This window comes from Nerophis ophidion, linkage group LG16 (assembly GCF_033978795.1).
Source record: "Nerophis ophidion isolate RoL-2023_Sa linkage group LG16, RoL_Noph_v1.0, whole genome shotgun sequence".
Taxonomy (NCBI): Eukaryota; Metazoa; Chordata; class Actinopteri; order Syngnathiformes; family Syngnathidae; genus Nerophis; species Nerophis ophidion.
In genome coordinates, this window is record NC_084626.1 from 20,167,272 (window position 1) to 20,186,504 (window position 19,233).

The window sequence follows — 19,233 nt, forward strand, 5'->3', positions numbered from 1 at the left end:
ACACACACATGCATGCACAGGACTGTCGTACAGTATGCAACACACTTGAGGTTAACCCCTGTTAGCTGAAGGCAGGAAGGAAAAGAATCTTCCAAATGTCATCTCTGGCCTCTGCAGCCATTAATTAAAGCAAGGGAGCGTCAAGATAAGAGGGAACAAATTGGCTAATGAACGTCGCAAAACAGGTGTGGATGGTAGAAGAAAAATGAAGCAATCCGTCTTTGCTGCCTGATTTTATTCACTTCCTAATTAGAAAGTGCCTGTGTTAATTATGATTGGGTTCTTCAGAAAGAAGAATGAAAAAGGGCTCATAAAAATCATCAACAAACAGCTCAGCTCTGTTTAAACCCTTAGAAAGTCATGAAGCTATTCATTTACTAAACAGCCAGCATCATTCTTTTTTTTTTTGGTTTTATGGCGGCTAATAACCGACGTCCCTTTACATTTTGCAGGCTGGTGATGTCATACAGTATGTTGTAAGTGTAGCAGCGGTCTTGGTCGTGCTTTCTTGGGGTGACTTTATTTACTGAGCAGCCTGGCTGGTCCCAACAACAGCTTGTAATTGCATTTTAATTGTCAATTAAAGCGAGCCCATCAATCACTTCCAGCCTTGGACAAGCACTTTTGATTTCATGAAGCCCAAAACAAACAAGAAGCTTGGTCACGTCGCATCCAATCAGCCCGTGCTGCTTAATATAATGTATATACACTATAAAAAAAAAATGTAAATGTAGACTTTACGGTAAAAACTGGCTCATGCGCCAGAATTTGTATGGAAATTTATGGTGGTTTTTACACCGAATTACTGTCAATGGAAAAATTATACATCTGTTATTTTTATATACGATAACATTTTGGCGATCATTGTTTTTTACAGAGCATTACTGTAAATGTAAAATCATTGGATACTCACTTGGGACTCCCAAGTGAGTAATCACAGGACGCGTAAATGTCAGGGCCAGCTAGAAGGCCTTTCTGACAACAACTCGTAATCTGATTGGCTATGGCAATAGTCTATCACCTGTATGTGTTAAAACAGTTACAGTGCACGCCTGCATTGTTGATTTTCGGACAGCATGGTGACATAAGCTAGCTGAATTCTGATTGGATACAAACTCTAACCTAAAAAAAACAGCACTGGAAGGCGCATAGTATGACATGGAGAGAATACAAACTCGTTTAGATATTTAGAGAAATTAAATTAAAATTACTTATATCTTTAATTAGGGCTTCACGGTGGCAGAGTGGTTAGTGCGTCTGCCTCACAATACGAAGCTCATGAGTAGTCCTGGGTTCAATCCCAGGCTGGGGATCTTTCTGTGTGGAGTTTGCATGTCCTCCCCGTGAATGCGTGGGTTCCTTCCGGGTACTCCGGCTTCCTCCCACTTTCAAAGACATGCACCTGGGGATAGGTTGATTGGCAACACTAAATTGGCCCTAGTGTGTGAATGTGAATGTGAGTGTGAATGTTGTCTGTCTCTCTGTGTTGGCCCTGTGATGAGGTGGCGACTTGTCCAGGGTGTACGACCGCCTTCCGCTCGATTGTAGCTGAGATAGGCACCAGCGCCCCCCGCGATCCCAAAGGGAATAAGCGGTAGAAATGGATGGATGGATGGATGGATATCTTTAATTATGATCATGATTTCTGGTTATATGAGGTCTGCAAAGAAAGCCTTGCTGTCCCTGATAGCCCACCAGTGGCCGTGTTGCCCTTGCATGGCACCCAATACTCCGACCCACCATCAAAAATTTCAGGAAAAACACAGCATGTGTAAGGACATTTTTACTGGTATAGTTTTTCACAACAAGGTGGAAATAAAGGTGCTGAAGTAGTCATGCACTTACGCCCCACCCAACAACCCAACACACTCATACTTGCTAACCCTCACGATTCAGTGCCCCTACCGAAAATCTCCCTGGGCAACCATTATCCCAAATTTTTCCCGATTTCCACCCGGACAACAATATTGGGGGCGAGCCTTAAAGGCACTGCTTTAAGTGTCCTCTACAACCTGTCGCCACATTCGCTTTTCCTCCATACAAACAGCGTGTCGATCCAATCACACAATAAATGTGGCTTTTACACACACTCATAAGTGAATTCAACGCATACTTGATCAACAGCCATACAGTGGTGCTGAATTTTCCCAGGGATCAATAAAGTACTTTCTATTCTATTCTATTCTATTCGATACAGGTCACGCTGAGGGTGGCCGTATACAGAACTTTAAGACTGTTACAAATATGTGCCACGCTGTGAACCCACACCAAACAATAATAACAAACACATTTCGGGAGAACATCCGCACCGTAACACAACATAAACACAACATAAAAAATACCCGAATGCCCTTGCAGCACTAACTCTTCCGTGAAGCTACAATATCCACCCTTGTTGCCAACAAACCCCGCCCCCCAAATCTCCCGAATTCTGAGGCCTCAAGGTTGGCAAGTATGGACACACCATCAAAAATGTTCAGAAAGATTGGAGCATGTACAACGAAATTATGACAGTTTTAATTTTTCACCACAAGGGGGCGATAATGGTGTCACAATAGTCATAAAGTTGCGTCCCTTCCAACACCCCAAAACACCATCAAACGCGTTGGGAAAATCGGAGCATCTGGAGGGGCAAGGGTAGTGTTGAAATTAACATCCAGGCATGATCAGATCTGGACCTTTAAGCCTCATTCATGTCAGTTGGGAAGAACATCCGATCATCTAAATTAAAAAAATCTGATTTTGTCGCTAGAGTCCGCCTACTTGGAATGGCTATAAACAGGTACTGATCCATGGAGCACTTCACGGTGTCATCAGCATAAGTTCTACCATTTAGGGTCAGTATCAGAACTTGTGGAGTCGAGTTATAAACATGTTGTGTTTTGTGGCAAACTATCTGATCACAGTGTTGGCGCCATGCCACGCCCACATCCTATTAGATAATATGTATCCAAAATGTATGATCGCCCATCTGTTTCTGATCATACAAGCCCGCGGGCCAGAAACCGGACCACGAATTAATGATCTATGGCCCCCGGGATGACATTTGATTAGTATTAGAACCGGCCCGCGGGCCACAGCCACCTGCTGCTGTTTTGCTTGCACCAATACTCCATCAATGTCGGCGCTAGGAATTTTCAAAAGACATAAAAATGGGGTCCCACAGTAAATTTTTGGGGTCCCACTTTTTTGGAACCATGTTGAAAACAAATGATAAATGTATGCATTATCCTGTTATATCTCACTTTCTATATTGTGTTTTGGGAAAAGGTTGTCATAAATGTTACTTAATTCATTAAAAAGAATAATACAAAGGAAAAAAAACAATTTATATGCATATGTAAATTAGGGTTGTGGGAAAAAATCGATTAAAATTTGAATCACCACGTTCACGTTGTGCGATACAGAATCAATTCTCTTTTTTTATTTTTAAATCAATATGTTTTTTATCAATTTTTTTTATTTTTATCAATCCAACAAAACAATACACAGCAATGCCATAACAATGCAATCCAATTCCGAAACCAAACATTATATATCGATTTTTTTCGATTCAACGCGATTCTCGATTCAAAAACGATATTTTTCCGATTCAAAGCGATTCTGTGTTCATTCAATACATAGGATTTCAGCAGGATCTACCCCAGTCTGCTGACATGCTAGCAGAGCAGTAGATTTTTTTTTAAAAAGCTTTTATAATTGTAAAGAACAATGTTTTATCAACTGATTGTAAAAATTTAAATTTGTTTCAACTATTAAACGGACCAAAAATATGACTTATTTTATCTTTTTGAAAACATTGGACACAGTGTGTTGTCAAGCTTATGAGATGCGATGCAAGTGTAAGCCACTGTGACACTATTGTTCTTTTTTTTTTTTCATAAATGTCTAATGATAATGTCAATGAGGGATTTTTAATCACTGCTATGCTGAAATTATAACTAATATTGATACTGTTGTTGATAATATTTATTTTTGTCTCACTACTTTTGGTTTGTTCTGTGTCATGTTTGTGTCTTCTCAATTGCTCTGTTTATTGCAATCCTGAGTGTTGCTGGGTCAGGTTTGGTTTTGGAATTGGATTGCATTGTTATGGTATTGCTGTGTATTGGTTTGTTGGATTAATAAAAAAGATATATATATTTTTTTTTAAATGAGAATTGTATTCGAATCGATTTTTTCCAACATATATATATATATATATATATATAATGTTTTTGTTTTAAACTAAATTACTTTAAATACAAAACTGTACCACTGTTATTATTACAGTGATGTCTGGTGACTGAGGAGCCATTTTTTTTTTACTGTAAAAGGTTCTGACTTTCTTTTACAATGTTCAAAGCCCATTGAAGAAATAACGTTTTCATGTCAAGATGCAGACGTGTGCATGTGGATAACACGTACAGTAAGAAGAACAATCATTAGAAACAATGACACAAACGAATCAGAGTGTTGGAACTTTGAAGATTCAGCAAACACCTTTATTTTATTGACAAAGACCCCAACATGAATCCACCTCACATGATGTTGTTGTTTCCCTGCTCTAACACGGAGACTTCTTGAGCGTCGCAAGCAAAAACATTACAACCACTAAGAAGAATCAACACCGCTATTGACAATTCGCAACATTCCTGACTGATGTCTTTGTGTCACCAAGCTATACACATGTTTGCGTTTTTGCATGATTTACTTTTCTTCTATCTAAACTATTTGATTCATCTCCTTGCTGTGTGAGTGCAGACAGAGGATGGAGAAGAAGAGAATCCCCTGGAAAGCGCGTCCTCCGTAGAGTTGGAGTTTGTGGACGATCCGAACTTCAAAAACAAAGTCAACTACTCTTCCAGCGCCGTTCAGATTCCAACCGACATCTACAAAGGCTGTAAGTGAAGAAAACACACTTGCCTTTGTTGTTAGCATCATTGCTAACTTCAGTTTGTATATGTGAAATTGTTGTACTGTGTCGGAGCTAAGAGACATGATGCTCCTCATCATGTAGACTTGTTCACCTGTGCACCCACCTGCACGACACTACCAATGTTACCAGTTTCACGTTACTCGTTACATGCTACCATTCTCATGCTACTTACTGTTTTTCCAGATACTAGTAAAAAATACTGTGTAATGCTACTAGTTACATGCTACTATTATCACGCTACTTACTGATTACTTATTACTTTAGGGGCGTTATAGCTCGGTTGGTAGAGCGGCCGTGCCTGCAACTTGAGGGTTGCAGGTTCGATCCCCGATCCGCCATCCTAGTCACTGCCGTTGTGTCCTTGGGCAAGACACTTTGCCCACCTGCTCCCAGTGCCACCCACAATGGTTTAAATGTAACTTAGCTATTGGGTTTCACTATGTAAAGCGCTTGGAGTCACTAGAGAAAAAGCGCTATATTAATATAATTCACTTCACTTTACAACTGTGTTTCCAGATACTAGTAACAAAATACTGTGTAATGTTACTAGTTACATGCTATATATGTTCATGCTACTTACTGTATTTCCAGATAATAGTAACAAAATACTTTGTAATGCTACTTACTGTTTTTCCGGATACTAGTAACAAAATACTAACTACTAGGTCTGTGAATCTTTGGGTGTCCCACGATTCGATTCAATATCGATTCTTGGGGTCACGATTTGATTCGATTCTCGATTCAAAAACGATGTTTTTCCGATTCAAAACGATTCTGTATTCATTCAATACATATTATTTCAGCAGGATCTACCCCAGTCTGCTGACAGCTAGCAGATTTGTTTTTTTAACTTTTATAATTGTAAACGACAATGTTTTGTCAACTGATTGCAATAATGTATATTTGTTTTAACTATTAAACGAACCAAAAATATGACTTATTTTATCTTTGTGAAAACATTGGACACAGTGTGTTGTCAAGCTTATGAGATGCGATGCAAGTGTAAGCCACTGTGACACTATTGTTCTTTTTCTTATTTTTATAAATGTCAAATGATAATGTCAATGAGGGATTTTTAATCACTGCTATGCTGAAATTATAACTAATATTGATACTGTTGTTGATAATATTCATTTTTGTTTCACCACTTTTGGTTTGTTCTGTGTCGTGTTTGTGTCTTTATTGTAGTTTTAAGATTTGCTGGATCAGGCTTGGTTTTGGAATTGGATTGCATTGTTATGATATTGCTTTGTATTGTTTTGTTGGATTGATTAAATTTTTTTTTTTTTTATCGATTTTTAAAAAATGAGAATTGATTCTGAATCGCACAACATATTCGATTTGATTCGTATTCGAATCGATTTTTTCCAACACTCCTACTAACTACATTTGACTATTTACAGTATATGCTATTATTTACACGGTACTTATTTCCACATACCATATTTCCTTCAATTGCCGCCGGGGCGCTAATTAATTTAAAACCTCTTCTCACTCCTGCGCTTACCAAAGGCATGCGATAAAAGTAAGCATGCATCATTTTACAACCTCTTCTCACTCCGGCACTTACCAAAAGTATGCAGTAAAAATTTGAGTGTGATGTAAGCTTGGACCTTAAATCCTACTGAATAGCTCTTAATCTTCTTCCCTTTATGCGATTTCAAATTACCGAAATCAGCCTCCTCAATTTTGAAAATGATGACAGGGGAAGTGTCACTCGTGACGTCACGAGTTTGACCAGGCGGTAATACTAAGCATGCGCTTATTATTTTGGGAACCGAGTTTGACCCGGCAGTAATTCAAACAGGCGCATACTATATGCCCTGCGGCAATTCATGGAAATACGGTACTTGTAATACAATGCTAACTACATGTTACTATACATGCTACTATAGTTACAGGCTACTGTTTCCATGCTACTTACTGTATTTCCAGATACTAGTAAAAAAAAAAAATACTGTGTAATGCTACAAGTTACATACGCTGCTATTTTCATGCTACTTATTGTATTTCCAGATAATAGTAAAAAATAAACTACTGTTTAATGCTATTAGTTACATGCTACTATATTCATGCTACTTACTGTATTTCCAGGTACTAGTAACAAAATACTGTGTAATGCTACTAGTTACATGCTACTGTGTTCATGCTACTAACTGTATTTCCAGATATTAGTAAAAAAAAATACTTTGTAATGCTTCTGGTTACATGCTACTTACTATATTTTCGGATACTAGTAACAAAATACTAACTACAAATGACTGGTTATATGCTATTATTCACACGGTACTTATTTCCACACACTTGTAATACAACGCTAACGACCTTTTACTATACTCATGCTACTATAGTTACAGGCTTCTATTTTCATGCTACTTTCTGTATTTCCAGATATTGGTAACAAAATACTGTGTAATGTCACTAGTTAAGTGCTACTTGTTGTATTTCCAGATACTAGTAACAAAATACTATGTATATGTGACTAGTTATATGCTATTATTTACACGGTACTTATTTCCACGTACTTGTAATACAATACTAACTACATGTTACCATACACATGCTACTAGGTACATGCAATTATTTCCAGATACTTATAACAAAACAGTACATGCATTATTTACTGCTAGTTGTAATTTACTAGTCATTTATTTCTAGATACTTGTAAAATAATACATAAGCTCTTTACATGGTACTCATTCCCAGACACTAGCAACATAATACTAACTAAATATTACTAAATACATTGCATAATTTACATGCTACTTATTTCCAGATACCAGTAACTAAATATTAACTACATGTCACAAGTTACATGCTACTAGCTTGCATGCAATTTTTTCCAGATACTTGTGACAAAGTACCACCTACATGTTACTAGTTACATGCTACATATTTCCATATACTAGTTGCATCATGTTACTAGTTACATCCAACCTGTTTTATATACTAGTTGCATGTTACTAGTTACATGCTACTTATTTCCATATACTAGTTGCATCATGTTACTAGTTGCATCCAACCTGTTTTCATGTACTAGTTGCATGTTACCAGTTACATGCTCTTTATTTCCATAATACTAGTAACAAAATACTATAGACATGTTACTATAGCTCCATATTAAATAAATAAATGGGTTGTACTTGTATAGCGCTTTTCTACCTTCAAGGTACTCAAAGCGCTTTGACACTATTTCCACATTTACCCATTCACACACACATTCACACACTGATGGAGGGAGCTGCCATGCAAGGCGCCAACCAGCAACCATCAGGAGCAAGGGTGAAGTGTCTTGCTCAGGACACAACGGACGTGACGAGGTTGGTTCTAGGTGGGATTTGAACCAGTGACCCTCGGGTTGCGCACGGCCACTCTCCCACTGCGCCACGCCGTCTTTACATGCTACTAGATACATGCTACAAAGTTCCAGATAGTAACAAAATAATACCTACTGTACATGCTACTAGTTGCATGCAACAAACTTCCATATATTAGTAATAAAATATACTACCTACATACTTCTTGCTACATGCTACTTATTTCCAGATACTAGTAACAAAATATTAACAACATGTCACTAGTTACATGCTACTAGTTTTCATTCAATTATTTCCAGATACTAGTAACAAAGTACTACCTACATGTTATTACTTACAATACTAGATGCATCATGGTACTTGTTACATCCAACCTGTTTGCATATACTAGTTTCATGTTACCAGTTACATTTTACTTATTTCCATATACCAGTTGCATAATGTTACTAGTTAAATCCAACTTGTTTTCATATACTAATTGCATTTTGCTAGTTACAGGGTATTTATCTCCAAATACTAGTAACAACATAATATTGACATGTTACTAGCTCCATATTAGTAATACAATACTAGTTACATGCAACAAACTTCCATATATTAGTAAGACAATATACTACCTACATAGTACTAGTTACATGCTACAGCGTTCCATATATTTGCAATAAAATATTACCAACAAGCTCCTAAGTTACATGCTACAAAGTTAAAAATATTTGTAAATAATTACTACCTACAAGCTACTAAGTTACATGCTACAATGTTACAAATAGTATAGTAAAGACATTTCTCACATGTTATTAGTTAAATGCTACAAGGTCCCAGATATTATAAAAAAAAAATACTACCTACAGGCTACCAAATATTATTTACTGGCTAATGTTGTATATTTGATGGCCATGTGATGGGTGATGAGCCAAGGTGACGCCAGCGAGGAATCGTCGAATAAAAAGCTTTATTTGTTTCAGCGAACCTCCGACTGGAGCTGCAGTTTCCAGGAGAAAGAGGGGGCCTGATTACTGTCTTCAGATATCCTCTCGGACAACTGTCCTTTAAATACCTTTTTACACAAAGACTCTTACTCTTTGTGGTTCTAGCCTTGGTGCCCGTCAGTCTGGCCAGTCAATCTTTCCTTGACATTATTCCTTCGATCAGTTTGAGTCGGGTGACCTCCAACCCCTAATCCTCTACTCCTATCTGTGGGGTCTTCCTACCAGATATTGCTAATGTTTCTATTATCTCTCCTGAAATCCAACTGCTGCTTTCCTTTAAATTCCCTAATGTCCTGGGAGCGAAAGCCCCCACTCTTAGGACGAGCTGTGATGGACTTCTGCACATTTGAAGTTATCTAAGGGCATATGTCTTTAGTGTAATAAACTTCTAAAGGAGTCTGTGACCAAATACAACAAACACATGCTAGCTCACCATATGAGAAAATTGTATACGGTATAATTCACCTCAATAACAACTGGAGATGGTTATTGTTTGGATGGTGCCTCACTGTTAATACAGTAGATGCATAAATGCATGTACAGTTTATAGATGTGTGTTTGTAGAGTATGTACTGCACATAAGTATGCACTCTAGCATACTAGCATGATGCTAAGTCACATTTATACCAAGTTAAGTTAAAGTACAACTGATAGTCACACATACACTCAGGGTGAAATTATTTTCTGCAATTGACCCATCACCCTTGATCAACCCCTGGGAGGTGAGGGGAGCAGTGAGCAGCAGTGGTGGCCGCGCCCAGGAATTATTTATGGTTATTTAACCCCCAATTCCAACCCATGATGCTGAGTGTCAAACAGGGAGGTAATGGGTCCTATTTTTTATAGTCTTTGGTATGACTCGCCCGGGGTTTGAACATGCATAGACTGAACATGTCGCCCATTCCCCTTAACTGTAACCGTGCAGCTGCAAAGCCACAAAAGACAACATGTTTAGCGTGTGAGACTCTGCTTCCACACGCTTATTATCAACTTGTGTGCTTTGTGTCAGAAGACAGCCATTCTCTGCTCTGGCGGTGCTCTTTTCCGTCTTTGTGCAGCGGGAACCTGCAGTACACACATCTCTGGAACAAAGCCCCCCCAGCTGTGTCTCCAGACAAATCTTGTCAAAATAAGACGGCCGGCGTGCAGGCAGACGTGTCAAAGGCCGCGGCTTACTGACAATAAAGCAATCAGAACTGCACATTGTTCCCGCAGCCATTTTGTGGCAGCTCGGCTTCAGTCCGCTGAAGATATGAGTCAGAGGAGAAACCACTTTTGATTGAAGGTGCTGCCGTCAACACACGGCAAGTACGCCGCTCAGCAGCGCTCTTTAGCAGGAAATGTTGAACCAGCTTTGCTCCCTTCAGGCCTTCTGCTCATTTAGTGCCAACTCTATTAGGGCGCTGTGCAAAATACTCCTGTGCTTTTACAATATGTTCAGCAAGGTAATATAAAAACAACAACAACAAAAAGAACACAGGTGCTTATCTCCCAGGCAGGTGGAATTTAAAAGTCACGTTGTTGCCAAATCTGCTAATTATTTTTCTATAAGGAGTACTGGAGATGCAAGGAAAAGTTAAATAGCACTATAAGTATAGATAATAAAGTCATGAACTTACAAGAATAAACTGAATTATATTCGCGAATAATACTATTGTTGACATATTGAGATGAACACAAATCGTGTTTTCCAATGTAATTGAACTTATTTAGGATTTTATTTAATGCATTTTCAACTAACTGTTTTTTCAATAAATTCATAGAAAAAAAGTCATACTTTCAAAAATAGTTGTTATACTTTTAGGAGACTCTTTGAAGGGAAATCTAATCATTCTATTCGAAGTTGAATGTTACTCATTTTATTGTAATTTATATATCAATAAAAAAATATGAATGCAACCAGAAAGTTGTATGTTATTTTTAAATAATCTTATAGAAAAAAATATATATTTTCCAAAATAAAATTGTATTATAGTTATAAGAACAAGACTTCGATAGAAAATAAATATTACTCTTAAAATAATAAAATCAAATGTACTGTATGTAACTTTATCTGCATTTTACAAACAATTTTCAACAAAAAAGTAGTTTATATTTAACTCGGACTAGCAGTAGGAAATGGATGGATGGATCATAAACCTATTTATATGTATATGTAACTAACCATAATTGTAAAAAAATGCATGTACACTATCCATCCATTCATTTTTATACCGCTTTAAAAAATTTTAAACAAACTTTTTTAAGGGAAAACATGTTACTCTTATATGAACAAAGTCAAATTTGACTCTTTTTTGTTTTAATTTACATATAAATGTAATATTTTCAACAAAGAAGTGAGTAAAATATGTTAAACTCGTAGAAATATAAAGTTGCATTATATTTTTTTAAAATAAATATTTTACTTTTATAATAATTAACTCAAACTGTACTTTATTTTATCATAACTAATATGAATTTTAAGACATATTTTCAACAAGAAAGTAGTTTATTTTTTAAATAATTTCGTAGAAAAAAAAAGTACATTTTGTTAAAAAAAAGGTACTCAAAAAATTAAGCTGTATGTTTCTTTTTTGAAGCACAAACTGATTCGCCTCTCAAGTAATCTTAATAAAAAGTAACTAGTGTTGTTGTTACTAGAGATGTCCGGTAATGGCTTTTTTGCCAATATCCGGTATTCCGATATTGTCCAACTTTTAATTAGCGATTCCGATAGAAACCGATACCGATACATACAGTCGTGGAATTAACACATTATTATGCCTATTTTTGTTGTAATGCCCTGCTGGTTGCATTAAAAAATATAACAAGGTTTTCCAAAATAAATCAACTTAAGTTATGGAAAAAAATACAGATATGGCACCGCCATATTTATTATTGAAGTCACAAAGTGCATTATTTTTTTTAACATGCCTCAAAACAGCAGCTTGGAATTTGGGACATGCTCTCCCTGAGAGAGCATGAGGAGGTTGAGGTGTTTGGGGTGTGGGGGCAGGGTTGAGGTGGGGAATGGGGTGGCGGGGGTTGTATATTGTAGCGTCCCGGAAGAGTTAGTGCTGCAAAGGGTTCTGGGTATTTGTTCTGTTGTGTTTATGTTGTGTTACAGTGCGGATGTTCTCCCGAAATGTGTTTGTCATTCTTGTTTGGTGTGGGTTCACAGTGTGGCACATATTTGTAACAGTGTTAAAGTTGTTTATACGGCCACCCTCAGTGTGACCTGTATGGCTGTTGACCAAGTATGCCTTACATTCACTTGTGTGTGTGTGTGAAAAGCCGTAGATATAATGTGATTGGGCTGGCACGCAAAGGCAGTGCCTTTAAGGTTTATTGGCGCTCTCTACTTCTCCCTATGTCCATGTACCACGCTGTACATCGGCGATTTAAAAAGTCATAGATTTTACTTTTTGAAACCGATAACGATAATTTACGACATTACATTTTAAAGAATGTGTCGGACGATAATATCGGCAGTCAGATATTATCGGACATTTCTAGTTGTTACTTTATGTGATAATGTAACAAATTATTTGTAATTTCTACTTAATCTTTTGAATATTTTCAACAAAAATGCGTATTAAGTATGTGTTGTGTTTGGGTGAGGGTCGTGTTCCCCAAGGAAAGGCAGGAGGCAGCAGAAGTCTTTAACAATATACGGCAAAATACAAGCAGCAAATCGCTGCGAAGCTGACAAAAAAGCTAACTGAGTAAAGAATGCAAACAAAGTGAGTAATGAGGAGCGAGCTTAATAAACTTACTGTCGTGGAGAGAGGCTGAACCATAACTTGCGGCAAAAATGAACAATGAACTTGCAAAGGCAATCAGGGTGAGACGGGTGTATAAAACTCTCTGATTAGCAACCAGCGGAAGCTGAGCGTCCTGATCACTAATCAGAGACAGGAGTGCATCAATTAGCGCTCCTATAGCAACCAAATGCAGGAGCGCCAAAAACGGAAATAGAAAATAAATATATTTTAAGAATAAAGAATAATAAAAAACTCAGAACCAAAGCCATGACCTGTACAACAGGTCATGACAGTATATTTTGTAGTAAAAGTTTTACTCTTAACAGGTTTTTTTCTCTCGAAAGTGTCACTCTTACAAGAATAGTCTTGTTTGTCCAAGAAAAAAGTTCCACTCTTCAAACAGTAAAGCGGGTCTTATCATTATTTGAGAATACTCTAGGTCAGGGATGGGCAAACATCTTGCTTTCTAATACTTTTTTGAGAACTGCCACAGCAAAACTGATACTAGGTCTCGACACTGGCAAAAAAAAAGGTGATCAACAACACTGCTCCCACTGAAAGAGAATCTAAATGTTAACCCTGTAATACCATCTGTATGTTTCTTTACGTTCTGATATTATATTGTTGAAAATATATGTATTATGATTAAATAGCCCTTGGGCGTGGCGCAGTGGTAGAGTGGCCATGCGCAACCCAAGGGTCACTGGTTCAATCCCCACCTAGTACCAACCTCGTCACGTCCGTTGTGTCCTGAGAAAGACACTTCTCCCTTGCTCCTGGTGGGTGCTGGTTAGCGCCTTGCATGGCAGCTCCCTCCATCAGTGTGTGAATGTGTGTGTGTGAATGGGTAAATGTGGAAGTAGTGTCAAAGCGCTTTGAGTACCTTGAAGGTAGAAAAGCGCTATACAAGCACAACCCATTTATCATTTGTTTAAGAAGTCTACTCTTACTTCCAACAGATATGTGCTTTGAAATGCATCACGTGCTCGCCCGGCCCTTGAGCCAAAAACTTTGCCCACGCCATATGGTGTTTTTTTTTACAGACTTCCCATATTATTTCACATTATTTAGGGACACCAGTGATTACGACGACAGCCAGTGACCTCTAAACTACGGCCAGGCGATATGGCCTTTTTTTAAATATCTTGATATTTTTAGGCTATAATCACAGCAGTATGATGATTCTATGTGTCTACATTAAAACATTCTTCTTCGTACTGCAACAAGATATGCTCATTTTAAACTTTCATGCACAGAGGGAAATCACAACTAAGTCAGTTGACCAAAACTGTATTTATTAAGCCCTGCGATGAGGTGGCGACTTGTCCAGGGTGTACACCACCTTCCGCCGGATTAGAGCTGAGATAGGCGCCAGCGCCCCCCGACCCCACAAGGGAATAGGCGGTAGGAAATGGATGGATGAATGTATGTATTAAACAGTTATTAAGCAGTGGCACAAACATTCATGTCATTTCAAAACAGAAATTGCAAGATTGTCAGAGATATTTTAAAACAAGCTGTAAGTGTACTTTTGTGCATAATGTCACTAAGATGACATATCAAAACAACACTAAATTAAAGGCCTACTGAAATGAGATTGTCTTATTTAAACGGGGATGGCAGGTCCATTCTATGTGTCATACTTGATCATTTCGCGATGTTGCCATATTTTTTTCTGGAAGGATATAGTAGAGAACATCGACGATAAAGTTCTCAACTTTTGGTGTTGATAAAAAAGCCTTGCGTTTACCGGAAGTCGCAGACGATGACGTCACAAGGGTGAGGGCTCCTCACGTCCTTACATTGTTTATAATGGGAGCCTCCAGCAGCAAGAGCTATTCGGATCGAGAAAACGACAATTTCCCCAGTAATTTGAGCGAGGATGAAAGATTTGTGGATGATGATATTGATAGCGAAGGACTAGAAAAAAAAAAGAAAAAAAAAAAAAAGAAAAAAAAAAAAAGGCGATTGCATTGGGACGGATTCAGATGTTTTTAGACACATTTACTAGGATAATTCTGGGAAATCCCTCATCTTTCAATTGTGTTGCTAGTGTTTTAGTGAGATTAAATAGTACCTAATAGTCGGAGGTGTGTGTTTACGAGTGTGTAGAGGCCAGTCTCTGAGGAAAGTAGACGGCAGCTGCATGGACGGCGCAAGCTCAGCTGATCTCCGGTAAGAGGAGACTTTTTACCACAATTTTCTCACCGAAACCTGCTGTTTGACAAGTGGTCGGGAACCATGTTCGCTTGACCGCTCTGATCCATAGTAAAGCTTCACCTCCGGGAATTTTAAACAAGGAATCACCGTGTGTTTGTGTGGCTAAAGGCTAAAGCTTCCCAACTCCATCTTTCTACTTTGACTTTATCCAATATTAATTGAACAGATTGCAAAAGATTCAGCAACACAGATGTGCAGAATACTGTTTAATTGCGGGATGAAAAGAGACGACTTTTAGTCGCAAATGGTGCTGCGCTATGTCCTCTACAGTCCGTGACGTCATGCGCACGCGTCATCATTCCGCGACGTTTTCAACAAGAAAATCAGCGGGAAATTTAAAATTGAAATTTAGTAAACTAAACCAGACGTATTGGCATGTGTAGCAATGTTAATATTTCATCATTGATATATAAACTATCAGACTGCGTGGTGGGTAGTAGTGGGTTTCAGTAGGCCTTTAAAGTGCACTTTAGCATATCAGTATGAGGGATTAAATTATGGAATGTATTAAGTAAATAAATTAAACAGTGTACTGATATGATCCAGTTTAAGAGGTTGTTCAAATTAATAGTGTTTACGAAGTACAAAGAAGAAGAATTATGAGAAATACTTTCAACCTTATTGAAAATAAGATATTCTGCATCACAGTATGTTAATAAGGACTGAATTAACTGATTACATATTATAAAACTGTTGTGTATACTAATTCACAGATGTTATTTTATTATAAAAAGGTAAGTAAATGATTGTATATATTTGTAAACGCTCTGAACTGGGTAAGGGGTAGGATTAAATATGCTTTGCTTCTTCCTACTCCTTTTCAAACATGATGTAAAGTGAAATGATATGAAACAGTGTGATGTATTATACTGTAGGTGCGTTTATGTTTGAAATAAACTAAAGAACACTAACAACACTAAATTAAAGTGCACTTTGTACAGAACACCACCACAATAGTTTAAAACAAATGAAGTGCACTTGTGTGCATGATGTCACACAAGCATTTTCAATAATTGTTGAATAAAAATGAAGTGCATAACATACCACATCCACATCCATCTCCTTCGCTATGTGGTAGGTTACTGCGGACGTTATCGCCTTCTGTTTTTGACTTTTTTTGTCATACGGTTTTGAACTGGAAATGGTTGCTTGGGAATTTTGTTGGTGTGGCACCGAACGGAGATGTTGACATGCAGAGTTTCAAGCACTCTTCATTCTCTAGGAGGTGACTTTTCAAATGATGCTACACACTAGCAGTAATGCTACTTTTTGTAGCAACGCTTTTGCCCCATACTCGACAAATTACGTTTGTCTGTTCGACACAGTCCCGCTTGAAGCCAAACCCCCGCCAGACGATGGACCCGGTGCTGTTTTTCTTGGGAATTAATTCTTCCTTCATTTGTTACCAGATTTGCACTTTCTTTGTATGGTATTACCACTCGCATCACAGCTATCATTACCCATGCCGCTACCTGTCTGCTCCGCAAGGGCGTTTGACTTTGAACGCGCGACAGTATGTGACGTGTGTAAGAAGGTGCACTTGTTTTATGTCTCTGTGAGAAACAGAGACAAGAAAAAGTGAGAAACGCCTGTAGTGTAATGCCCGCAGCTAAAAGCAACTGTGTGAGAACGTATACTCGAATATCACGATATAGTCATTTTCTCTATCGCATAGTGACAAACCCGCAATATATCTAGTATATTTGATGTATCGCCCAGCCCTACCCTAAATTAGCATGTTGCAAGTCTGTCCTGGCAACTTAGTAGAAAAATGTGACATCATCATTGTTTTCTGTTGTCATTGCAGCTGTTACATACAGTGGGGCAAAAAAGTATTTAGTCAGCCACCGATTGTGCAAGTTCTCCCACTTAAAATGATGACAGAGGTCTGTAATTTTCATCATAGGTACACTTCAACTGTGAGAGACAGAATGTGGGGGAAAAAATCCAGGAATTTACATTTTAGGAATTTTAAAGAATTCATTTGTAAATTATGGTGGATAATAAGTATTTGGTCAACCATTCAAAGCTCTCACTGATGGAAGGAGGTTTTGGCTCAAAATCTCACGATACATGGCCCCATTCATTCTTTCCTTAACACGGATCAATTGTCCTGTCCCCTTAGCAGAAAAACAGCCCCAAAGCATGATGTTTCCACCCCCATGCTTCACAGTAGGTGTGGTGTTCTTGGGATGCAACTCAGTATTCTTCTTCCTCCAAACACGACTAGTTGATTTTATACCAAAATGGATACATGGATGATACAGAAGAGGATTGGGAGAATGCCATGTGGTCAGATGAAACCAAAATAGAACTTTTTGGTATAAACTCAACTCGTCATGTTTGGAGGAAGAAGAATACTGAGTTGCATCCCAAGTACACCACACCTACTGTGAAGCATGGGGGTGGAAACATCATGCTTGGGGCTGTTTTTATGCTAAGGGAACAGGACAATTAATCCGTGTCAAGGAAAGAATGAATGGGGCCATGTATCGTGAGTTTTTGAGCCAAAACCTCCTTTCATCAGTAAGAGCTTTGAATGGTTGACCAAATACTTATTTTCCAACATAATTTACAAATACATTTTTTAAAATTCCTACAATGTGAATTCCTGGATTTTTTTTCACATTCTGTCTCTCACAGTTGAAGTGTACCTATGATGAAAATTACAGACCTCTGTCATCATTTTAAGTGGGAGAACTTGCACAATCGGTGGCTGACTAAATACTTTTTTGCCCCACTGTATAGTGTAATATTGTACATGGTAATTGGGATTTGTTATATATAAATGAATGAATGAAATGAGTTTATTTCGGTCATATGATCAACCATTTTGTGTGATCAATTTAACAGCACAGATGATACATATGAACAATCACACATACACACAAAAAAAGAAACATAATGACTGAAAAAGGAATAGGCTGAAGCTGAGGCATATATTCGCCTATCCTATACATTCGCTAAAAATTATATTGCCTGCAAAATTAACGTTCAAAAAATCAATGGGATGAAAGTAATCATTGCTATATTTTATAATTTTTTGTTATTTCACCTTTCATGGCTTTCTTAAACCTTAACAACGAACTACATGTCTTCAACTCATCACTGAGCTTGTTCCACCTTTTAACTCCTAAACTGAAATACAGTTTGTATTTGATATTCTTTCTTACTTTACATATTTCAAAAAACAATTATAGTTTTCTCCTCTTAAATTAAATAACCTAAGAATACAAGCTGGAAGGCTGTCGTTCTTTACTGGAAACACAATTTCCATCGTTTTTAAAAACACAATATCCGAACATTTTAACACATTAGAACTTATGAATAATGGATTGGTAGGTTCATAGTCGCACAGTTTATGTATTATTTTAATAACCCTTTTTTGAAGTTAATTATTGGGTCTATGTTTGTTTTATAAACATTTCCCCAAACTTCAACAGAATATGTTAGATATGGAAAAATAAAAGAATAATACAACATATGCAGACATTTCTTATTCAGCATGTGTCTTACTTTATAAAGAATAGCAATGGATTTGAATATTTTTCCCTTCATATATTCAATCCGCGGTTTCCAACATAATTTATGATCAATTATTATTCCTTGCTTGACAAGTTTTTCCTTGCACCACTAAACACCATACATTTATTTTTTTTATCATTTAATGGTAGCTTATTAATAACAAACCATTTTTTTAGCTGAAGCAACTCAACCTCTATTATCTTCAACACTTCCTTCAAGTTTTCTCCTGAACAATATACATTTGTATCATCTGCAAACATAATACATTTCAATTTAATCGATACTGAACAAATACCATTTAAATCAGGGGTCTCAAAATCAATTTTTCCTGGGGGCCACTGGATGCACAGTCTGGGTGAGGCTGGGCGGGAAATATTGACCCTCACAGATTATTTTTATTGTGACGTTTTGGTAGGGAAGGTAAAACTGTAAAAACTTGACTTACCACAGGGGTCAGCAACCATAAATGTTGAAAGAGCCATATTGGACTAAAAATACAAAAACAAGTCTGTTTGTAGCCG

At 37.4% G+C, this 19,233-nt stretch overlaps 1 protein-coding gene across 3 annotated transcripts in view; it reads left to right on the top strand.

Annotated features, from left to right (window-relative positions):
• Window positions 1–19,233, top strand: part of cacna2d2a (calcium channel, voltage-dependent, alpha 2/delta subunit 2a) — a 553,278-nt gene that overhangs the window by 351,479 nt on the left and 182,566 nt on the right. For all 3 annotated transcript variants that reach the window (XM_061874585.1, XM_061874586.1, XM_061874587.1), the window contains one exon: window positions 4,744–4,882. In XM_061874585.1, coding sequence (XP_061730569.1) covers window positions 4,744–4,882 — 139 coding nt within the window. The remainder of the gene's footprint in view (window positions 1–4,743; window positions 4,883–19,233) is intronic.